This window comes from Carcharodon carcharias, chromosome 11 (assembly GCF_017639515.1).
Source record: "Carcharodon carcharias isolate sCarCar2 chromosome 11, sCarCar2.pri, whole genome shotgun sequence".
Lineage (NCBI taxonomy): Eukaryota > Metazoa > Chordata > Chondrichthyes > Lamniformes > Lamnidae > Carcharodon > Carcharodon carcharias.
The window spans coordinates 43,767,607-43,790,299 of NC_054477.1; the positions used below are offsets into that span (position 1 = coordinate 43,767,607).

Genomic DNA, 22,693 nt, shown 5'->3' on the forward strand with positions numbered 1-22,693 from the left:
GAGAGCTCCCTAGATACATAGCATAAACATGCTGGATTTGCCTCAAACAAAGGCAAAAATTGCTGGAAAAACTCAGGTCTGACAGCATCTGTGGAGAGGAAGATAGAGTTTAGAATCCGTATGACTCTTCAGATCCCGGATTTGCCTTTTGTGATCACAAATTAACTGCAGGTTTTATGAGTGAAATCCTTTTTGATTGATGAATCTCAAGGCTACTGCCAGGGAGCTCTCAAGGCCAAGTGTGTGAAGTCGATGGCACCCTGCATTTGTGAGAAACCAGATATCGCTGTGAATCCCACTGCTCTCGCAGCCTGGCTTTCAGCATCCATGTGGAACTGGGCATACTGGTGAGATCTTGTGAACAGGTATCTGTGCGTTGCTGACTGGGAGATGCCGCACAGGTCCCCAGTGGAGCCCTGGAAGGAACCACCAGAAAAAAATTTCAGTACAGCAGTGACCTTCAATTCCACTGGCATGGGATGCCCTCCAAGTGATTACAGCCACAGATCTTCCTGCAGAAGCTGGCAAATGTGAGCTACCACATACCTGGACAAGCGAAGGCATCTGCAGCACTGACTTTAACTCATTTCCATTTATGAGCAGTGCCTGCGATATACCACTGGTCTTCATTGCATTTGACTCTCTTCAGGAGCATCTTGGACTTCTTGGGGACCCGCTTAGGCAGCTGCTCCTCCTGGATATGTGCCAACTGATGACAGGCCCTTCTTCCCCTCATTTGTATGAGAGCAAGAACCAGGGCAGGATTGCCTGCAGCCTGCATTCTCAATGGCTCTTTCTATCTGTGAACAAATTGATTTGAAACATTTATTGAGCAATCCCTTATCAGGTTTCCCTCCATCTCCAAGCCAGTCCTCCATCTGTATATGGCAACTCTAGTTCACCCTTCCAGGTGAAGGACATCCTGGAGACCACAGATCGGTGTTCCTCCCCTTCATATATGACTGCCCAAGCAGACATTGCATCTTGACCTGGGCAATTGTCAGCTTGCCTCCATAGAGAAGACATAGCCATGGCATGATGGAAAGAGTTTCTGCATTGTGCCTTGCCAGCCATGAGCATTTAGCTGGGGTTATGGAGGTTTGTCCAGCTTCTGTCCAGCGGCCATGCTACTTGAATGAATTCACCTCCATCCCTTCTTTCCTGCCTCTGTCAGGTACAGATGGCCAATCACACCCAGTCAACTCCAGCTCCAAACCTGAATGGATTTTTGCAGGAATGCACCCATTAGTCATAGAGCAATGCTCCTTCAATGGGCATTTGAACCTCAAGAACAGTACTCAGCTAAGCCTGGTTCTCCATGGCTTGAGGAAATAATTAATAGGGTGCCCCTTCACTCAGCCCAAGGGAAATCATTAACCCTTCCTAGCTGCTTTGAGACCCCTCTCATATTGCTTTTCCCTGAATCTTTTTCAAACCAGCTTGGAGAGTAGAAGATGGCTCGTCTTCAGTTCGTGAATGCTTCCAGCACCTTCCAACCATCCCCCTTGTTCCTCCCATCCTCTTCCACAGTCATCACCTCCTAATTCCTCTCCCTCTGTGACCATTCACCCTTCCAGTTACGCTTGGCCCCATTATTATTTGTCGACATTCCTATTCTCCCCTCATTTCCTACAATGTAGACTTCCCCATGCCCCTTGTAAATCTGGTCCCTCCCGGTCTCGAGGCCAGCTGCAGCCTTACTTTTAGAGACCCTCCCCACGAGACCATCCACTACCCCCCCCCGCCACCACACCCCCCCACACCCCCCAACCCCACATGATACTCGGACTTCCACCATACTGGATCAAACTGCCTCCCCTGAATATGACTGCACCCTCTGCGTCCCAGTACCATGCTTCCAACTCCCAGGGCTAAATGCAATAAATGATGGACCACGCCTTTTACACAATTCTCTATAAGACAGTCACTGCCCAGGAACACCTTCCGCCACCCAAGACCAGGACCAAGACATGTGTTCCATGCTGATCCTTCTAACATGCCCCCGACAGTCTGGCTTCATTCCCTGGACAGTCTCATAAACATGCCCCCGACAGTCTGGCTTCATTTCCCAGACAGTCTCTTAAACATGCCCCCTTGGACAGTCTCTCCCCCTTTCCCACTGGTCCTTCCCATCCCCTAGTCCTGCCTCCATCTCGCTCTTCCCTCTGGTCCTTCCCTCCCTCGTCCTGCCTCCATCCCACTCTTCCCTGTTGGTTGTGCCTCCCATGCCCAGCATTGGTGCAGTTTGTGCTATTAGCACCTGATTTGAAAGAGCGAAGGCTAAAGCAACGTCTATGATCTCAAAGCCGTGGATGAAGTGAAGCTCAGCAGGTGCACGCCAGTTATATACAGCCGTAAAACTAAACATTCTAATTGCCCGCTGGTGGGGAACTTAACTTGGAAGGAGAATGTGATTACGGTGAGGTGGCCTCTTAATGAGCATTCATGACATGCTAACGCATGCAAATGGGTTTCTTGACATTGTTCATCAGGAAGCTTGCCCTGCCTTTAACCTGTCTTGAAAGTTGGAAGAACAAAATTCCTACATTTTCTCCCACTGTCGGGAAACTGAATTTTTTGCCTCATGCCAAATTAAGTGCCCCTGCCTGCCACGATTCCCGCCGGTGGTGGGGGAAGATGATTCCGCCCATTGTTTTTTGAGACATACTATACTACTGATTGGAATCATTTAAAAATTAACAATATTCTGTAAATAAATTAATAAATATATCATCTCAAGAGCTTTGATTTTGTTGTAGAAAGTTACTCAGCTGCTAAACATTAAATTTACACCCAGGTTATAGAACAAAATTGGTACCTTGTTATCATAGCTATAGCTACCATCAGGAGTTGTAGCCATGATTTCTGGAGTTGATGCTCTCAGGTGACCAGGGCTCATGATACTGGGTTTCGCTACTCCAAAGCAAAGGATAAGATAGTTTCTCCAAAGGGTCACATAGTTGTCCCCACCACTTGCTGTACTCACTTTTTTTGTGTACATAGGACTACTGAAAAATAACAGAGCAGCAAAAATCTGAAATTGTAGTTGATCTTAAACCACTTATTGTCTGCTAGAATTTTGCACAGAATTACATAGAATTTATAAACAGTTCAGCTCAATAGATCTATGCCAGTGTTTTTGCTCCACATGAGCACTTCACACCACCTGCTCATTTCTATTCAACAGTGCCTTCACAAGCTGCCTTGGTTCCTTTCTTTCCTGTTAATCATTTTCTTTGAGTGGTTCAGCCATGACATGGAAAATGTCCATTTATTTTTTGCTTAGGATTACAGTAATTCCTCAATTAACATTGTCGTTGCAATCCTGAAAAGTGCAACTTTGAGCAAAATAACTTAAGCAAATGAGATTTTCCCATTCCAATGAATGTAAGAGCTGTAGTTAGATTCTGTAGGATCTTGTCAGAAAAAACATTTAAATAATATACCATGTAAACTGAAATACAGGATATTCCTAAATTCCTGTATTCATAAATGAAATATCTTTTAAAATGAAATAAATGTAAAAATATGAAAGAAATATACTAATTCTTTCTACTTACCTTGCACTAACCACCTCTCCTGTTCCCTGACTCTCTGTCACACATCAACTCCCTCCCACATGCTGACTCTCTGCCAATCCCTGCCTCTCCAGCTCATCAGCCTCTTCTGATCCCCGATTCTCTCCCACTCCTCATGTCTCTCTCCTGCTCGCCAGTGTCTCCCACTCACTGCTTCCCTCTTCCAATCCCTCCCACACGCCACCTCCCACACTGGCCAGCCCTCCTGCTCGTTGTCTCTCTCCCCCTCACCTCTTCCTTCTTGCAAACCCCTACTGTGAGTGAGAGCTCAAGAGAGGGGCGGTGAGAGGGATGAAGCGAGCGAGGGAGCATGAGGGACTGCAAACAGGAGGGTCGGCAAAGGAAGCAGCGCATGAAGCGGGGAATGGGGGAGAGTTGGTGACTGCGAGAAAGTCGAAGAGCTGGAGAAAGACAGGGAGAAAGAGAGAGTTGGGGAATGGGAGAGGCTACTTCAAAACTATCAGTTGGGTCATGTGATGTTATGCCAGCCCTGGCACGGAATGATGCTAAAATAGAAGTCCTGACACTAAATGCGCATATTGGCCCCATTGTATCTGTGACGCTAAAGCAGAACACTCCTGAATGTGGCAATTTAGAGCAGGTGAGAAAACAAATCCTTTAATTATGCCGAGAGCCTAAACCAGATTTGGTTTTGCTCCGAATCGCGTAACGACTGTCGTGACTCACTGGGGATAGTGCACTGTAATATCAAGGCCCACTGTTCCCCGAGCTGCAAGAGGGAAGAGGTGAGCGGGAGACAGGCAACGAGCAGGAGGGCTGGCCAGTGTGGGAGGTGGCGTGTGGGAGGGAGTGGAAGAGGGAAGCAGTGAATGGGAGAGACTGGCGAGCAGGAGAGAGACATGAGGAGTAGGAGAGAATCGGGGATCAGAAGAGGCTGATGAGCTGGAGAGGCAGGGATCGGCAGAGAGTCAGCATGTGAGAGGGAACTAATGTGTGAGAGAGAGTCAGGGAACAGGAGAGGTGGTTAGTGCAAGGTAAGTCGAAAGAGTTAGAATATTTCTTTCATATTTTTACATTTGCAACAAATGTGAAAAAAGTTTGATCAAACCACCAGGTTGTCTGCCTAACTGTTTAATTTAGGTTAACAGAATATGAGCACCAGGTTTGCAAACTTAATAAGTAAATAACTGTTTATTGAACAAATTGTCTTTAACTAGTGGCAAAAGAAAGAAATATGAACTGCTAACTTCTAACACTATAACTTAAACTCTACCCCTTTCTTAAATCCCCCCACACACACAACACATAAAACATGGATTTTAAGGGTGGGATAAAACAATTTCAATCTAGAGTACAGTATTCGATGGATTGATTTTGATGCATGTCTCCCAAATTCCTTTCAGTTCTTGTTGATGACATGGCTGGTCTTCTAGCACTTTCAGTGTTTAGTTCACTGGTTGAGAACTTGCTTTTCGATGTCTCTAACAGTGGTTTTTCCCCTTTTCCTTTTTACAGGGGTTTCCTCAGGGAGACAGCAGGTTACAGAGATATGGGGAAGAGAGATTTGAGATGTTTTCTCTTTTATTGCCAGGAGATTTCTGCTGCCCTGCTCTTCACACAAAACCTTGGTTACCTGGTCAGGAGCCAATTAAAATGCTGTTGTCAGGCAGCTCCCTTGATCCAGGACACCTTTCCGGCACCATCCTGTCTTTCATAGCACGGTTTGTTCCAGGACTGCAACATTGTATATATCTCTCATTCTGTTCCTGTGGACATGTCTTTCAGCCTGCAGCCATTGTAATTTTAAAATCCATATTCCAACAGTAAATAAAAAGAGATGTTTTTTACAACAATCCAACAGAAATAAAAAGATATGTCCCTTACACTACTATCTTGAGGAAGGCTAAGGAGAGAGGAAAAGGTTAGCACAACAGAATAATTCTTTGTGTCATTTTTCAATACCTTAAAAAATAACGAATATATTCAACATTACTTACTTAGGATCAATGTGAGGCATTAACAGCTGCAATCTGGTAAAGGCATATGGCCAGGCATAGCTAAGTGCAGTAGGGCAATGCTTTGGAAGATTCTCCAGTCTGAGGAAGCTGAAGAGGCACAGAACCCAGGGATCTTTCACAGACTGTGCAAATATCCAGACATGAGAAGGACTCTTCACATCATAATGGCTGTTAACCAAAACTGCATTCCACTCTACCAGCCATTGTAAATCCCCATTGTGTCCAAAGGTTAAGGCGGTCTATATAAAATTATGAATAATGATTATCCTGAAATCAACGTTAAAGTTACTTTTGCATTCAGCACAAATTTGTTCCTAGACATGAATGGGTTTATGGAGCTGGGGTGGGGTTAAGTGCAAATGGTTTTTAACCCTTGCCACCTGGCATTAATCTTTAAAATGGAGTGGCGGTATACCCTTTGGCTTCCCACCCCAACCTCCCTCTGAAGACCATTCCAAGGCATACAATATTAAGTACTGTATTTCACTAAGCCTTATCCTTTTTAAACTTAAGAAAATTAAATGTTCTTTCAATTTAAAAATAAACTGTAATGAGCCCCTCCAGACCTATTAAACAACTTATATTTATACAGTGCCTCTAACATTGAAAAATGGTTGCTTCACAGAGGCATAATTTAAAAATAGACAAGGAGCCAAAATTGGAGAGATTAGAGAGTTTCGTCAATTAGTTGGGTTTTACAAAGAGTCTTGAAGGAGGAAGGTGAGGTAGAGATGTGGTGAGGACTAAGTCAACCAGGACAGCAGTGAATGGATGAGCTGGACTTGATGATAAGGCAAATAAGGGTGGAAGGGAAAGAAAAGAAGTGACAAATAATACAGCTGGTTGTAGAAAAAATGTCATTTTTCTGTGAAGCAATCAGTCCTCATTGCTTTATGACTCTTTGAGGACATTTTCCACTGCAGACCCCACATTGGCGTGAATAGATAGCTGGAGTGGGTGCCTCGCCAACTTTGCTCCCATTTTGGATGCAACATAAAAATCACCCATTTGCATGGTTTAGCCTTAGGTGGTTTATAAAGATGTTTATACTAATTTTGGAAAGCATCTATAGTCTCCTAAATTCACAGTCAATAATTTATTTGTACTTACTGAATCTGAGGCTGCTACATGGATAAAACTCTCCAGAATTGATGAACTCAACTGATCCATAACTTCAATCATTGGCTTATCATCATCCTATTGTCAAATGAACAATTACGTCAGTATATGCATGCAGATTGAATCCTGCCAGGTTTAGGCATAATTCTAAAAAATACAATTATTTTGAATATCTTTCACTTTACATAAAAATGTGGTTCTCATTATAAATGTATCTTTTTTTCTGGCTGATCATTTCGAACTACAACTATAACGTTAGCTTCGTGGGGCAGTTGATATTCCTTGAGCTCTGTTCCACCAGATGTGGGGTGGACTAGAATTTCTCAGTCAGCGTAGCCCAATGTGAAGTGGATGAGAAGTGATTGAGTGTATTAAAGGCACAAGCTCCCATACTATTGATGGTGGTTCCTGGGCATCTTTCACATGGGACAGTCAGAAATATCAGGGTGCATCTTGGCTGTACCCATGGCCATTTCTGCAATTGTCCATTATTCATGCTAAAGGAAAGGATGCACTTTTTGCACCTGTTCCTTATGCACTTGAATTTCAGAACATTAATTAATAGGAGAAAACCCTGTGGAACCAGGTTGCACAACAAATTCCAACCTTTTCCCAGTTTGAGTTTTTTGATCCTTCCTCTCAACCCCAGGAATGTCGGTGGCATCTTGTTTGTAAAATAATCAATTTTGAATTACCTTCAGTCTTGTAAATGCAGAAGAATAAGACAGTCTTGATTATCATTTATTCATAAAATGTATGATAAAATGTTTAATTACAGAGGGAATAAGTGTCCTTACCTCTGATTGTCCTAAAGCTGAAAACAAAGCACGAACTTCCTTCAGGATAGAAACAGCCAACTTTCGTGTTGCAATCTGACAACTACAAAGTAAAACAAGTGCAAATCCTTCCACAGCATGTAGTACATTTGAATGAGGACTCCTTTCCTGTTGAAGCTAATGGTGATAATTCAATAGCAATTCAAAATTACATGACATTTTCAGACTAAAAGTATTTAAATTACACATTCAAATTAATTTACATTATGCTTGGAACATACATCATGCTTTTTTCTAAAATTTTATTTATATTCAAAATATATTAAAGAATAATGGATCCTGAGGTTGATTACATTATTGAAAACTGAAATGATCTTACAGTTTTGAAATTACTCCATGGTATCTATTATTATTTTTAACTTAGAAGTATTGTGAATTGTGAGAAGGACAGTGATAGATTTCAAGAAGACATGGACAGGCTAGTGGAATGGGTGAACATGTGGCAGATGAAATTTAACGCAGAGATGTATGAAGTGATACATTTGGTTAGGAAGAATGAGGGCAGGCTATATAAATTAAAGGATAGAATCCTAAAGGAGGTACAGGAGGAGCAGAGGAACGTGGGGTATATGTGCACAAATTGTTGGGCAGGGCAGATTGAAAAAGTTAGTAAGGCATTGAGGATCCTGGATTTATAAATTGAGGCACTGAAAAATAATGACTAGATAATTTATTTTTTGAGATTGAGGGATAAATGTGGGCAGGCAGGTACCGGAGTCGGCAGCACACCCACTGACAATTAAAAGGCCCATTAAAGCCATTAAAGAAGTAATTAAAATAAATTTTTTGCCAACCTTTGCATTTTTTTTGGAAGGATGAGGCTTCCAACTCCAAATAAAAATAAAATAAATATTTTAAAATGTATTTAATAACATGTCCCTGTTCATGTGAGAGTCATTTTTAAGATCTTTATTTTTTATTTTGAAACCTGTTCATCTCCCTGATGCAGCACCCGCATAAAGTTCACGCTCACCCTCCACCCCCCCACACACAGGCAGCACCGAGTGCTGCCGCTTGCGTTTCACGCTGGATTGTCCTTAATTGACCCGCCAGCGTGAAATTGTGGTGCGGCCCTGACAGTGGGTGGCAGTCGGACCCGTCCACCTCCGCTGACCACGGCTGAAAAGGACAAAATTCTGCCCCTAGAATAACCCCTCTTCAAAATAGTGTCATGGGACCTTTTACATCTACCCAACCAGGCAGATAGACCTGAGTTTAATGTCTCACCTGAAAGACAACACCTGCAATATTGCAGTGCAATGGGGTGTCAGCTTAGATTTCTGTACTCAAGCCCTGGAGTAGGACTTGAACCCAGAACCTTGTGATTCAGAGGTAATTGTGCTGCCAACTGAGCAATGGGGTACAAAAACAAGAATGTGATGGTGAACACTGGCTCTCAGTCAAATGGAGTACGTGACCAATTCAGGACACTATATTTTAGGAAGGATGCAAGGCATTAGAGAGGGTGCAGAAAAGATTTCTGAAAATGGTTCCAGGAAAGAGAAACTTCAGTGACGTTGATAGATTTGTGAAGCTGGGGCTGTTCTCCTTAGAGAAGATTCAGAGTAAATTTGATAGAGGTGTTCAAAATTGTGGGCCATAACCTCTGAGCTCCCCAGTGTCAGGTTGGAGAGGGGTACCTCAAAGAGCCCTTTTGGAACTCACAGGTAAGCGTTTGCATGGCAATCGTCCAGAAGCACAAACTTCCTCTGGGCAATTGCCCAGAGCTAGGCTGGGAACCATCTGAAAATGCAACTTAAGTCGCAAACTTCGGATGGTTCCAATAGGGTTACACCAATAGTTACTCAGAGAAAGTTAGAAGAATTAAAATCTCTTCTAACTTCTGGGTAAAAATTGTAAAGACCCAGACCGATCCCCCTACCACGAGACTCCTCCAACCCCTATAGGACTCCACCCAGACCCCGAGCCCCTCAGGACTCCCCCTACCCCCTAACTAACCCCCTCCAAACCCACCCCCCACCGACCCTCCATGGGATTACCCCCACCTGCATGGGACTCCTCTTGCCCCCCTCCACAACGCCTGCCCAACTCTCACCACCCCTCCCACCCCAATGCCCTGTCCCAACCCGACCCGACCTGACACTGCCCCCAATCGGCTCCTTGCAGGCACAACCTGACACAATCCCACCCCTGACCCCAGGTCCGACCTCCCCCACAACCACCGTGAGGTCCCCTAACTACCCCACTGAAGACCGACCCCTCCCACTACCCCCTCCCTAGATCCCACTACCACCTCCTGAGATCTAACCTCACCCACCCACCCCATTCCACCCTCTCCAAAGTCTGAATCTCCCCACCCCAAGGCCCGAATCCACCTCCCACCTCCATCTCCCGAGGCCCGAATCATTTCACAGTCCCAAATCCCACCCCCCACCACCCATCTTCCATCTCCCGAGGCCCAAGTCCACCCCCCCATCCCACCTACACTTCCTGAAGCCCGAATTCCCTCCACCACCTCCTGAAGCCTAAATCCCTCCCACCTCCACCTCCTGAGGCCCGAATCCCCCTCCACCTCCTCCCGAGGCCCAAATCCCCCACCCTCCCGAGGCCCAAATCCCCTCCCAACCTCCTCCCCAGGCCAAAACCCCCTCCCCAGCCTCCTCCCGAGGCCCAAGCCCCCCCCACAACTTCGTCCCAAGGCCCAACCCCGCCCCAAGACCTGAATCCTCCCCCCACCTCCACCTCCGAGGTCCGAAACCCCCTCACCCCACCTCCACCTCCCAAGGCCCGAATCTCTCCCCACTACCTTCTGCGGCCCTAATCCTCACTCCCCCCACCTCCTGAGGCCCGGGTCCCCACCCCCACCGCCCAAATCCCACCCTCCCATCTCCTGAGGCCCGAATTCCCCTTCCCCACCTCCAGAAGCCCTGAATTCCGCAACCCCCCCCAACTCCCAAGGCCCGAATCCCAATCAATGCCCTCCACATGTACATACTTAATTTAAATTGATATAATTAACATCATGAGGTGTCTGGACCAAGTAGAGAGGGACAAACTATTCCCATTGGTGGAAGGGTCAAGAACCAGAGGACACCAATCGGCAAAGGAACCGGAGGCAATATAAGGAAAAACGTTTCATGCAACAAGTGGTTAGAATCTTAAATGCACTGCCTGAGAGTATGGTAGAGTCAAATTCAATAGTGTCTTTCAAAAGGGAACTAGATAATTATAAGATGAGAAAAATATTTGCTGGGCTACAAAGAAAAGGTGGGGGAACAGGACTAGCTGAGTTATTCTCCCAGAGAGCCGGCTAGGACACAATAGGCCACTTGGCCTCCTTCTCATTGTGCTGTAACCATGCCCTGAATCTATAATAATATGCACTGTGAGGTTTAATAGAAGTATATTTATTTAAGCAGACTTTTTTCTCTTTTCCTACTCCAGCATATTTGAGCAGTGCACTGCTACACTGCACTAAAAGGAGCTAAATTTAGCCTAGAACAACAACATAGTCTAGCTAATTAGCATTCTCTGGCCTTCTGCCAGGCACACAAATGTCACACTAAATGGATGTGCACCTCAAATCTGGGAAGGAAACTTGAGTTCTGTTGTAGGCTTTAAAGTGCTATTGCTTGCCAATTTTGGGGCCTTCTGGCTGTTGTGTAAATTTAGTTGGGCTTCAGCCAGAGTACCTGTCCTTCCTGGTTTTAAAACAAATACTGACCCTCACTGAAAGGTATGAAGAAGTTGCTGACAGCACTTTCTCAGACCTTCTAATCTAAGCACAGCCTGTAAGGCCCAATTTCAGTGACTGTACCACTGTTTGGGCCTCTTTCAGACTCAGACCCAAGAAAATGACATGAAATACATTTTGACATATAGCAACAGCTTGATTTGTTTACAACCTTAAATGCAAAAAACGTATCAAGACAATTCACAAAGATACATAGAAAAATATTGTTATTCAACAAAAGAATGGGATATCAGGAAGGGTGGAGTGGCTTTTAAGGAGAGTTTTGATGAGAAGGAATAGCAAAGGGTTTTAGGAAGGGAATTCTGGAGGAAAGGTCTTGGTGGCTAAAAGCACAGCCACCACCTATAGGGTATAAAGAAGAGGAGTGTACAGGCCTTTGAGTGGGACAAAATTTGGATGGGAGACTAGAGAGAACATTGGAATAGCTGAAGTGACAAGGTATTGAGAAGGGTTTTAGCAGCAGATTAGCTGAGGGAGCAGGATAGGTGGGTAACAGGAGGGAATTGGAAGTAGGCTGTTTTTGTGTGTGACAAGCATATGAGGTTAGAAGCTCAACTCAGATTTGGACAGGATGGCAAATTTGGAACAGTCTTGTTTAGTCTTTGATAATGTTCAGAAAGGAGTCAATGGAGAAACAGTTTGAGGTGAGGGTGAAAAATTATGTTTTCTGTCTTCCATTGTTTTGTTAATTGCAATTTTGGTTCATCTAATACTGGATGTTAGACAAGGAGCTGAATTTTTACATTGGGGTCAAGGAACATGAGCTGGGATGATTTCCTGGGGAAAGGAAACGATGCAAAATATTCATGGGAGCACCCCTGAATTGATCTGGAGATGCGTTCACCAACCAATTAACAGCAACAGGAGTGTGAACGGAGGTGGTATTACTAAACTGCAGGCCCAATTTAAATAGACCCTGGCAGCCATTCTGTGGCTACTTTTTAAATCAACTTGCTGATCTTCTGAAGATGTCCCAGGAGAACCAGAGACCTGGAACCTAGGGAAGGCTTGCCCCATGTTCTCTGATGCAGGCCTAGATGTAATAGAGGGAGATCCATCAGCACAAATGAAGCAGGCCTGGCAGGACACAGCAGCAGAAGCACCACACATAGATCCCGGATCCAGTACTGGAAATGGTTCAGCGACTTCATTTTCTCTGGCAAACTGAGCGACACCCCAACACTCAGGATAGCCCCCTGGGTACTTCCCTTCCAGCAAACACACCAGCTGAGGAGCCTCAAAGTGTATACTGCTCTTGAACATGGGATTTACTCATCCCTCTGAATGGCTCAGAGTCATGGTGCTGCTTAGGATCTGTCATCACTGAGATGTGCAATTGCTAAAGAATAGAACCAGCTGACATTGGTTGTATAGCAAAGCAGTGGCATATCTTGCTCTCTTTTGTAAATGCAGGAGAAACAGGTACACAATGCAAGGGAAAGGCCCAAACAGGAGAGGTGTCTCCTACTTTCATGTGAAAACTACCATGGAGGATCAAGCAATATTGGCAGGTTCTCTGACCAGGAGGAAGTTGGCCCTAGCAAAGGGGCAGTCATGGTACAGATGGTGATATCAGAGGGTACTGTGCTCATTGAGGGGGTATATTGCACTCCAACATGTCTGACAACATGCCAAACACTAACTTCCATTGGGAAGCCTCAGCATTGTGGGCATTTCTGCTCTCCAAGGCTATCTGTCATGCATCTTCCACATATACAGGCGTCCATCCATGGCGACCCCCTCACTCCCATATCATGCCCTTCATCCCGAGTCAGAGGGGCTCAGCTAAATCATTCCTGAATAAAATATCCCCAACATTCATGGCATCCTGCTGAGGTCTTCGTGCCTCTCATCTTGCCCACCCACCACCATGTACAGCCTGTGTTCCGCTTCCTACCCTATCCGCCTTCACTTCCTCCTCCTCTCTTACCTTCCAAAATCTGAGAATTATGCCCCTATTGCCAGCTGCTGCCTTCCTTGTGCTCTGCTGGTTGTCCAATTTTCCTTGGCAGCCTTGCCCCCTGCTATTCTGCCACCTCGATGCCAAGAGGGTGATGATCCCCTACCTGCCCAAGCGCTGACTGCCCATGCTGCCCAACGCCTGCGCAGTTCAATGGACACCTGTCAATCAATGCCCAAGTACCCCTGTGCATCATTGAAACTCTTATGCTTCCAGGATAATTCACTAGGGTGGCCATGGCTGGCTTCATGCTCTGTACCTGTCTCCATTCACCTATTCTGCTGAAGACAGCGTGTGCAGCCCATGCACCCCTGTGAAATTCTCAACATCCTACCTGTTAACAAGCTCTTCATAAGCTCTACAAGCATTTTAATTGTTTTTAATGGAGGATGTGGTGGGATCATGATCCTGGTGAACACAGGCAGCACCAGGAACGGCCTCGGGTTACCAACACCATCAACCCCACCCCCACCCCCACCATTGCCGGTATTTTCCGGCTCCATCTGCCTCCAATCCTGACCTTGATGAGGCCTGAAAATTCAGTCCAAGGTGTCTGACAGCATTGAGGCAGTGGGGACATCAGTGAAAGGTATTAAAAGATAGAGTTGGTGGATCATTAGTGTATTTGAGGAAGCTGACCCCATGTCACAAAGTGATGCAAAAATGAGGTGGGGGGCAAACCAAGGAAGGATCTTTGGGGAACTGAAGTGATGTTGTGGAGATAGAAAGAGAAGTCATTTGTACAGTTGCTTTTCTACAATCATATGTAATAGTGGAAATAAGCGAAGGCTGCACCACTGAACCAGAAGGGGAGGAGGTTCCAAAGATAGCAGAGAAATTAAGAAGGACAAGGAGGGATAATACATCATGGTCACAGGATCTTGTATGTCGCTTTGGCAGCATTCAATTATTAAGCAATTGATTGATTGACTCCATTTCTACATGTAGAACATCTAAACGAACATAGTGATATTTTGTGTGGAAAAAGAGCCATTCGTCCAAAGTTAAATATAAATTCATATACATTGAAAGTGAAGTACTCCTGCTTGTTTCAGAAAGGTGCACTCTGTCCACACCAGGAATACCTCCAGACACGAACATGAAGCACAAAGTGTTGCATATTGCCCCCTTCTGTTTTGAAGCCCCATAACAGATTTATATAATGTGCAAAATACAAAAAGATCTTATATTTCAATTTTCAATCTGTTTCTTATTGAAGGCAACCATTATAGTAAAATGTCAATGGCTCGTGTATTCAATACCCTTGATACATGAAACCATCTACATTAATGGATTAATAATTATGCACTTATGCACAATCATTACAAATTTATTTAGTAATAAACAGCAGTTGATCATCAAGAAACAGCAGACAGCATACATTATATCACACTTACCTAGTTGAAGTAAATATTATCAATAATTCGGCAATTAGATCTACATGTGCCAAATTATATTTAGCTGCATTTATTTTGTAATTTTGTTATTTAATCATTCTTGCCATGTACCTATCACAGGTTTCTCTTTTTTATTTTTTCCTGGCCCTCCATTTTGACTGGCTTTGCTATTGTTTAAAACCTATATAGTTCTAATATCTTCCAGTTCTGATGTAAGGTGATTGAAACCTTGGCCTGGATTTTCGCTCCAGAGGCACACCTGCCTCTGAAAAAATGCCCCAAATTATGGGATCTTAATTCTCGAGGGTGGGAGCGGGGTGAGTGAGTGCAGGACGGAGTCAGGTTCGCCAGTCCTTGTTGCAGATTGAAGATGGCCACACGGGTTCCAAAGCTGGGTGTTTAAAGGACCCATCTAAGTTCTTTGGGACATTGTACCCCACTTGCTTTATTAAACATTAAGCCCTCACCAAGCCCCCCACACCCCATGCCCATACATGCCAAGCCATGTCAACCACCCACCCCCAATGGCTGCTTATGCCCTCCATGTTAACCCATGCCCTCCACCTACTTCCAATGGCCCTTCATACCCTCCATGGCAACACATGCCCCCACTGATCGCCATGGCCCCTTATAGTTCCAATGCTAACTTGGTGCCAACTCATGAATCCCCTCCCATCCCATTGGCTCTTTGTACACCCTATGCCAATTAGTGCCAATTCATGCCAACTCATGATCCCCCCATCAACCACCATTTGTCCTTACACCCACTATACCAACTCACCCCAGTATCCACCATGGGCAGACCTCAGGAGCCATGCTGAGATGAAATAAAATAAAGTTTGAAATATCTATTACAGAGTTCACTATATAAAAAAGTTCCGTTCATGAAAGTCCATTCAATACATTTAAATCCCTTCCAGTACTTAATCCTTGTGTTCATAAACCCACATCAAAGACAGCTAATCATTTAATAAGCTCTTTGACCTCTCAATCAAACTGTGAACTTTCAACTTTCCCCTGCCTCCCCATGGTGATAATGATAGATTGTGGAAAACAGCCAATCATTAATAATGATATAATGATAGCATTTGGGAGTATGTCAACAAACGGCTATTGAAACTGCTAGGACAGATTTTTCAACTCAGACACATGCAGGCATTTTTTTTCAATTTGGCTGGAATTTAAATAAATCGACTGCTCAACAGACCTTATCTGCCCTCCAACACTGATGCACAGTGGCAGCAGTGTGTACCATCTACAAGATGCAGTGCAGCGACTCACCAAGGCTCCTTCAACAGCACCTTCCAAACGTGCAACCACAGCCATCTTATAAGAAAAAGGGCAGCAGATGTATGGGAACACCACCACCTGCAAGTTCCCCTCCAAGCCACACACCATACTGACTTGGTATTGCTGTTCCTTTGTCACAGGATCAAAATCCTGGAACTCCTTTCCTAACAGCACTGCGAATGTACCTACACCACATGGACTGCAACAGTTTAAGGCGGCAGCTCACCACCACCTTCTCAAGATCAATTAGGGATGAGTAATGAATATTGGTCTAGCTAATAATGCTCACATCCAGTGAATGAATAAAAAAGAGTCATGGTTCAAGGAACCAAGGACAGAAGGCCCCAGAATTCCTGAGATCCACAGTAAAGACAGACTGATGTGTTGAACTTGTGTATCATGCCATGCTTCAACTAATGAAATATTAAGCAACAACCTTTATTGTCCAATAAACCTTGCCAGTTTGCATTCTTAATTAATAACTGTCCTTTTTGACAGTATGCCTATTCTTTGACAGGAATTTTTTACTCTGTGGTTTAGTATAGAGACCAAATCCCGACAGGGGCAAGCAGTATTGGTGTTGCCGTGGGTGCTGGGGTACTTTGACAGTCCACCTGATTTACTTGGAGCAGTGCTCTGAGCAGGCTTTACAACTGCTAGGAGCAGCTCTAACTAAATTGGTGTAAAAACCAGGGTAAGTATAGGGAAACGACCTAAGTTTTGTGTTTACAGCTCCCAAGGGGGCCAACAGCAAAGGCTCCCATGGAGCCATTTCTGAGGTATTGGAAATTCCTGGTTCCAGCATAAGTTGGTTCCCCGGAACTTCTGATGCCATTGAGGCCCTCAATAGCCGCAAATGACTCATTTCAGGATCAGGAGATATGGGCCATTAAATATTATTTTGTGCAAGTGAAAATTTTCCAATAGTAGGCAAGATAGAATGACTTATTAAGCAATAATTCAGCTTGTGAATTTATGTTCAACTTTTTATAGCTCTATTACCTCACAAAATTGAAATATTGGTCAGTTTAGTTTTACTAGTACAAAGGTAGTGCTTTTTAATGACTAAATGCTTTCGAAAGAAAAAAGTAAACATACTGAAATCATTGTTATTTCAAGGAAAGCCTTTTATCATGCAGATAAATGAAAACATACCTCTGACGTCCTTAGTTTAGTATGGTCTTGGCCCTTGCTTTGAGTCTGTATTGCAAGCTTCCACTGAGTGAGTAGATGTACCAACAATTTTAGAGAGCTATCAAGAAGATTCTGTTGAGTGTCATTCACTTCGCGAAGTAGAAAGTTGGTGAAACCAAACAATACATCTTCCCTCCAGTCAGCAAAATCAACAAGAAGACTCTGAAGAGAGTTTTGTGCAATGTGGCGAAGTTCATCATCCATGTGGATGGTTAACCTAAATTGGAGTTGGAAAATTTGAAAAATTATTAAAATGTGTAGGTCTTCCCACATTAGAGGATAAAATTCTCCTTAGCACTTTGACAGAATGTTAAGTGGAAGTTAAACTTTTATATCTGTTTTAATACACATCTTGGAATACACAACTTAAGGTTGTGCACATTTTGAAAGTTTTACATTCATTGTGGTGTGCAAACACAAACAAATGACCAATCAAAAAACACCTATAGTTATGCCAAACAAGGTATAATTTAACTGATATAACAAGTGCATGATAAGCCAATCTATGCCTTGTATCTATAGTTAACAACAGATAGTGCAAAGTAATGCCAAGATGTCCCCTATAGTCTGAGGTAGGAAGATAATCTACTACTGAGCGCAGGGTACAGGTAATATGGGAGACACTGCATGCCGTGAATGTGGAGCTTTAATGATCCTTATCTATACAATTTTACCTGATAGCAAAACACATACCTTGCCAGTAAGTCAATCAATTCCAGTTTTGACATTCCATCCGGTATTATTCGTGGAATGGCAGCTACGCTGGTCCTAAAAAGGTCAATTTTTGGTTTCCTTTCACCCCTGGATCAATGTAGAGAACAGTCATTTGATAACTTAAAACAAGAGCATAAGATGTAGGAGCAGAAGTAGGCCATTCGGCTCATTGAGTCTACTCCGACATTCAATGAGATCATGGCTGATCTGATAATCCTCAACTCCACTTTCCTGCCTTTTCCCCATAACCCTCGATTCCCTTACTGATTAAAAATCTATCTATCTCAGCCTTGAATATACTTAATGACCTCTACAGCTCTGTGCGGTAAAGAATTCCACAGATTGACTACTCTCTGAGAGAAGAAATTCCTCCTCGTCTCTGTTTTAAATGGGCGACCCCTTACTCTGAGATTATGCCCTCTGGTCCTAGACTCTCCCACAAGCGGAAACAACCTCTCAGCATCTACCCTGTCAAGCCCTCTAAGAATCTTATGTTTCAATAAGTTCGCCTCTCATTCTTCGAAATTCCAAACAGTACAGATCCAACCTACTCAACCTGTCCTCATAAGAAAATCCCTGCATACCTGGAATCAACCTAGTGAACCTTCTCTGGACTGCCCAATGCTGGTATATATTTCCTTAGATAAGGGGACCAAAATTGTTCACAGTATTCTAGGTGTGGTCTAACTAGTGACTTGTATAGTTTTAGCAAGACTACCCTATTTTTATATTCCATTCCCTTTGAAATAAAGGCCAACATTCCATTTGCCTTCCCTAGCACTTGTTCAACTTACATGTTAGCTTTTTGGGATCCAGGCACAAGGACTCCCAAATCCCTCTGTACTGCAGCCTTCTCCAGTCTTTCTCCATTTAAATAATATTCAGCTACTCTATTCTTCCTGCTAACGTGCATAACCTCACATTTTTCCACATTATATTCAATCTGCCAAGTTTTTGCCCATTCACTTACCCTGTCTATATCCCTCTGTAGACTCCTTGTGTCATCCTCACCACTTGCCTTCCCACCTATTTCTGTGTGATCTGCAAACTTGGCGACAGTACATTTACTTCACTCATCTAAGTCATTCATATATATTGCAAATAATTGAGGCCCTAGCACTGATCCCTCTGGCACTCCACTAGTTACAGGTTGCCATCCCGAAAATGCCCCACTTATCCCAGCTTTCTGTCTTCTATTAGTTAGCCTATCCTCTATCCATACTAATATACTACCCCCGACACCATGGGCTCTTATCTTATTAAGTAGCCTTATGTGCGGTACCTTATCGCTTTTTGGAAATCCAAATATATTACATCCACTGGTTCCCCTTTATATATCTTGCTTGTTACCTCCTCAAAGAATTCTAATAAATTTGTCGGGCATGATTTCCTCTTCATGAAGTCATGCTGGCTCTCCTTGATTATATTATGTATTTCTAAATGCTTGGCTATTACATCCTTTATAATAGACTCTAATGTTTTCCCAATGACAAATGATAAGCTAGCTGGCCTATAGTTACCTGTTTTTTGTCTTCTTCCCTTTCTGAATAAGGGTGTTACATAGACCGTTCTCCAATCCTCTGGGACTTTTCCAAAATCTAATGATTCTTGGAAGACTACTACTAGTGCATCCACTATCCCTGTAGCTAATTCCTTTAATATTGTAAGATACAACCCATCAGGTCCAGGGGACTCATTGGCCTTGAGCCCATTAGTTTCCCGACTACTTTTTCTCTAGTGATCGTTATTGTATTTATTTCCACCCCCCATTTTGCCCCCTGATTATTTTGTATTTTTGGCATGCTATTAGTATCTTCTACCGTGAAGACTGAAGCAAAGTATTTATTTAACACCTCTGCCATTTCCTTATTCCCCATTATTATTTCCCTAGCTTCATTCTCTAATGGGCCAATGTTCACTTTGGCCTCTCTCTTCCTTCTTATATATTTAAAGAAGCTCGTAATGCCCATTTTTATATTACTTGCTAGTTTGCCCTCAACGTTTATTTTCTCCCTCTTAATTATTTTTTTGGTCATCTTTTGTTGGTTTTTAAAACTTTCCCAATCCTCTGGTTTACCACTAATCTTTGGCCACATTGTATGTTTTTTCTTTCAATTTGATACTGTCTTTAACTTTCTTGGTTAACCATGGTTGGTTTATCCCCTTTCTTGAATTCTTCTTCCTCACTGGGATATATCTTTGTTGAGAGTCATGAACTTTTTCTTAAGCATCTGCCATTGTTCACCAACCATCTTTTCTGCTAAAGTGCTTTGCCGTTCCACTCCAGCCAACTCTGCCCTCATTCCTTTGTAATTATCCTGATTTAAGTTTAGCACAGTTGTTTCCGACCCAAGTTTCTCACTCTCAAACTGAATTCTAAATTCTACCATATTATGGTCTCTGTTTCCTAGGGGATCCTTTACTCTGAGATCATTTATTAAACCTGCATAATTACACATTATCAGATCAAAAATTACCTGTTCCCTGGTTGGATTCACAACATATTGTTGTGAGAAACTGTCTTGAATACACTCTATGGCCTGAAATTTTCCTGCGTCGGGCGGGCTCGGTGGGAGCAGGCGCTGACTGCCACCAGCGATCAGCTTCGCACCGCCCTTTTATGCAGGCAGGCCAATTAAGGCCCACCCAGTGTAATACGCGAGCAGTAGCACTCAGCACTACTTATGCGGGTGGGGGGGAGGAGGGAGAGTTGGGGCCAGCGCATCTCCAAGGCACGGAGCTGCCTCAGGGAGATTGAAGCACTTTTGAAAATAGTAAGTAAGATCAATAAAAATTTAATGAAACATGTTCCCTCATGTGACCGTGTCACATGAGATGGGACATGTTTTTATTTTTCAGGAAAACTTTTTATTTAATTCATAAAAGCTTCAGCATTCCTCATCCCACTTGTGGATGAGATTTCCCAAAAAACATAAAGGCAGCTTGGCCTTTTCGCCTGCCCGCCAACTATAAGGTTAACTTGATATTAATTAATTTGTTAATGGCCTTAATAGGCCTATCATTTATTGGTGGGTATGCAGCTGACTCCGGTGTACGCCTGCTGAACGAAACATCGCGAGACAGCGTGATGACATCGGGACGCACACCTGACGTCATCGTGCGTCAATTTACACGCTGGCGTCTCTGGCCCGCCCCTGCACGCCAACTGAAAAATCCTGCCCTATGAATTCTTGCTCATGTCTACCTCTGCCAATTTGATTTTCACAATCTACATGATGATTAAAGTCAGCCCTGATTAATGTGTTGCCTTTTTTACATGCCCTCATTATCTCTTGATTTATTCTCTGTCCTACAGTATAGCTACTGTCAGGGGACCTATTGACTACTCCCATCAGTGTCTCCTTCCCCTTATTTCTTAACTCCACCTATACGGATTCTACATCATCCGATCCAAGATTCCCCTTCCTTCCTGTCTGTCCTTTTGGAAAGTCACATACCCCTGAATATTTAGTTCCCAGTGTTGATCTCCTTGTAACCATGTCTCCGTAATGGCTATAAGATCATACCCATTAATCTCTATTTGTGCCTCTATTAATGCATTTATTTTGTTCTGTATGCTACAAGCATTTAAGTAAAGAACCACTAATTTTGCCTTTTTACCATTTTTCCCCTTTTGACCCAATTTGCTACTTTTTAAAAATCTTTGTACACTATGTCCCTTCCTATCACACTCTGGGTATCATTACCTAAGTAGCTGCCCTGCAAGGTTGCCATGTCCTTTTGCCTTGTAAGCCTATGTATCCTCTTTCCAGAACCCTTGCTCCCTCTATTTAGTGTACGGCCCTCTCTATAGCCCTAGTTATTCAGTTCACCAGGACACTGGTCCCAGCATGGTTCAAATGAAGCCCGTCCCACCGGAACAGCTCCCTTCTACCCCAGTACTGGTGTCAGTGCCCCATGAACTGAAACCCATGCCTCCCAAACCAATTTCTGTGCCACATATTTAACTCCTTGATTTTATTTACCCTAGTCAGTTTGCCCATGGCTCAGGTAGCAATCCCGAGATTATTACTTGTTAATTTAGCTCCTAACTGTTCAAATTCTTTCAGCAGAACCTCCATTCTAGCCCTATCAATGTCATTGATTCCAACATGGACGACGACAGCTGGATCCCTCCCCTCCCACTCCAAGTTCCTCTACAGTCCTGAGGAGATGTCCTTAACTCTGGCACTGGGCAGGCAACACAGCTTTCGGGACACACGCTCACAGCTGCAGAGAACAGTATCTATCCCCCAACCCCTTAATTAAGAAATTATAATGTACTTTTTACATTTATCTGACTAACAATTTAGAAAATCTTATCCATTTCTATGTAATCTTAAAGCCTGCAAACCTGTCCAGTTAAACCCAGAAGTGGATCATGTTTGATACACAACCCAGCACCATTTTTCGGGGCTTTAACTCTGCCCACACCTGAATTCACTTCCCCATGGCAGCTAAAATTCTGTCCAATGTGTCAGGCCAATGACCAGCCTGAAACATTAACTCACTTTCTGAATCTACACATGCTGCCTGATCTACTAAGTGTTTGTAGCATTTTCTGTTTTTATTTGTGGCCATAACAGCAATTATTCCCCCTAGGATCCATACACATAAATACTGGAATACTCTAACTCATAAATAAAATAAATCAATTATGGGGATGTTAAAAAAAAAATTGAAATTAGAAGCGATACAAAAATGATTTTTTGTTGGAATTGCCTTCCCAAACAGCTTTTCTTGTTCCTCTCCAGCTCAGCTACTGTGACAGCCATGTTGGTGATTCTCTTCTATTCATAACAATAATCATAGAAAACTTCTGAAATTGTGTAAGATTGCAGATAGACTTGGCCAGTGCCAATTAGCTCAACCACTTAAATGCAACATGATCTGGTGGCCAAAGTCCTCTAT

At 43.5% G+C, this 22,693-nt stretch overlaps 1 protein-coding gene across 6 annotated transcripts in view; it reads right to left on the reverse strand.

Moving 5' to 3' along the window:
- The window catches only part of LOC121284064 (protein furry homolog), a 520,851-nt gene that overhangs the window by 247,682 nt on the left and 250,476 nt on the right, over nt 1–22,693 (reverse strand). For all 6 annotated transcript variants that reach the window (XR_005944426.1, XM_041199077.1, XM_041199078.1 and 3 more), the window contains exons 17-22: nt 17,762–17,869; nt 17,030–17,285; nt 7,474–7,629; nt 6,668–6,754; nt 5,537–5,796; nt 2,819–3,008 (exon numbers count right to left, since the gene is read on the reverse strand). Coding sequence is in view for 5 of the 6 variants with exons in the window: in XM_041199077.1 (XP_041055011.1) it covers nt 2,819–3,008; nt 5,537–5,796; nt 6,668–6,754; nt 7,474–7,629; nt 17,030–17,285; nt 17,762–17,869 (1,057 nt within the window). In the remaining variant the exon portion in view is untranslated. The remainder of the gene's footprint in view (nt 1–2,818; nt 3,009–5,536; nt 5,797–6,667; nt 6,755–7,473; nt 7,630–17,029; nt 17,286–17,761; nt 17,870–22,693) is intronic.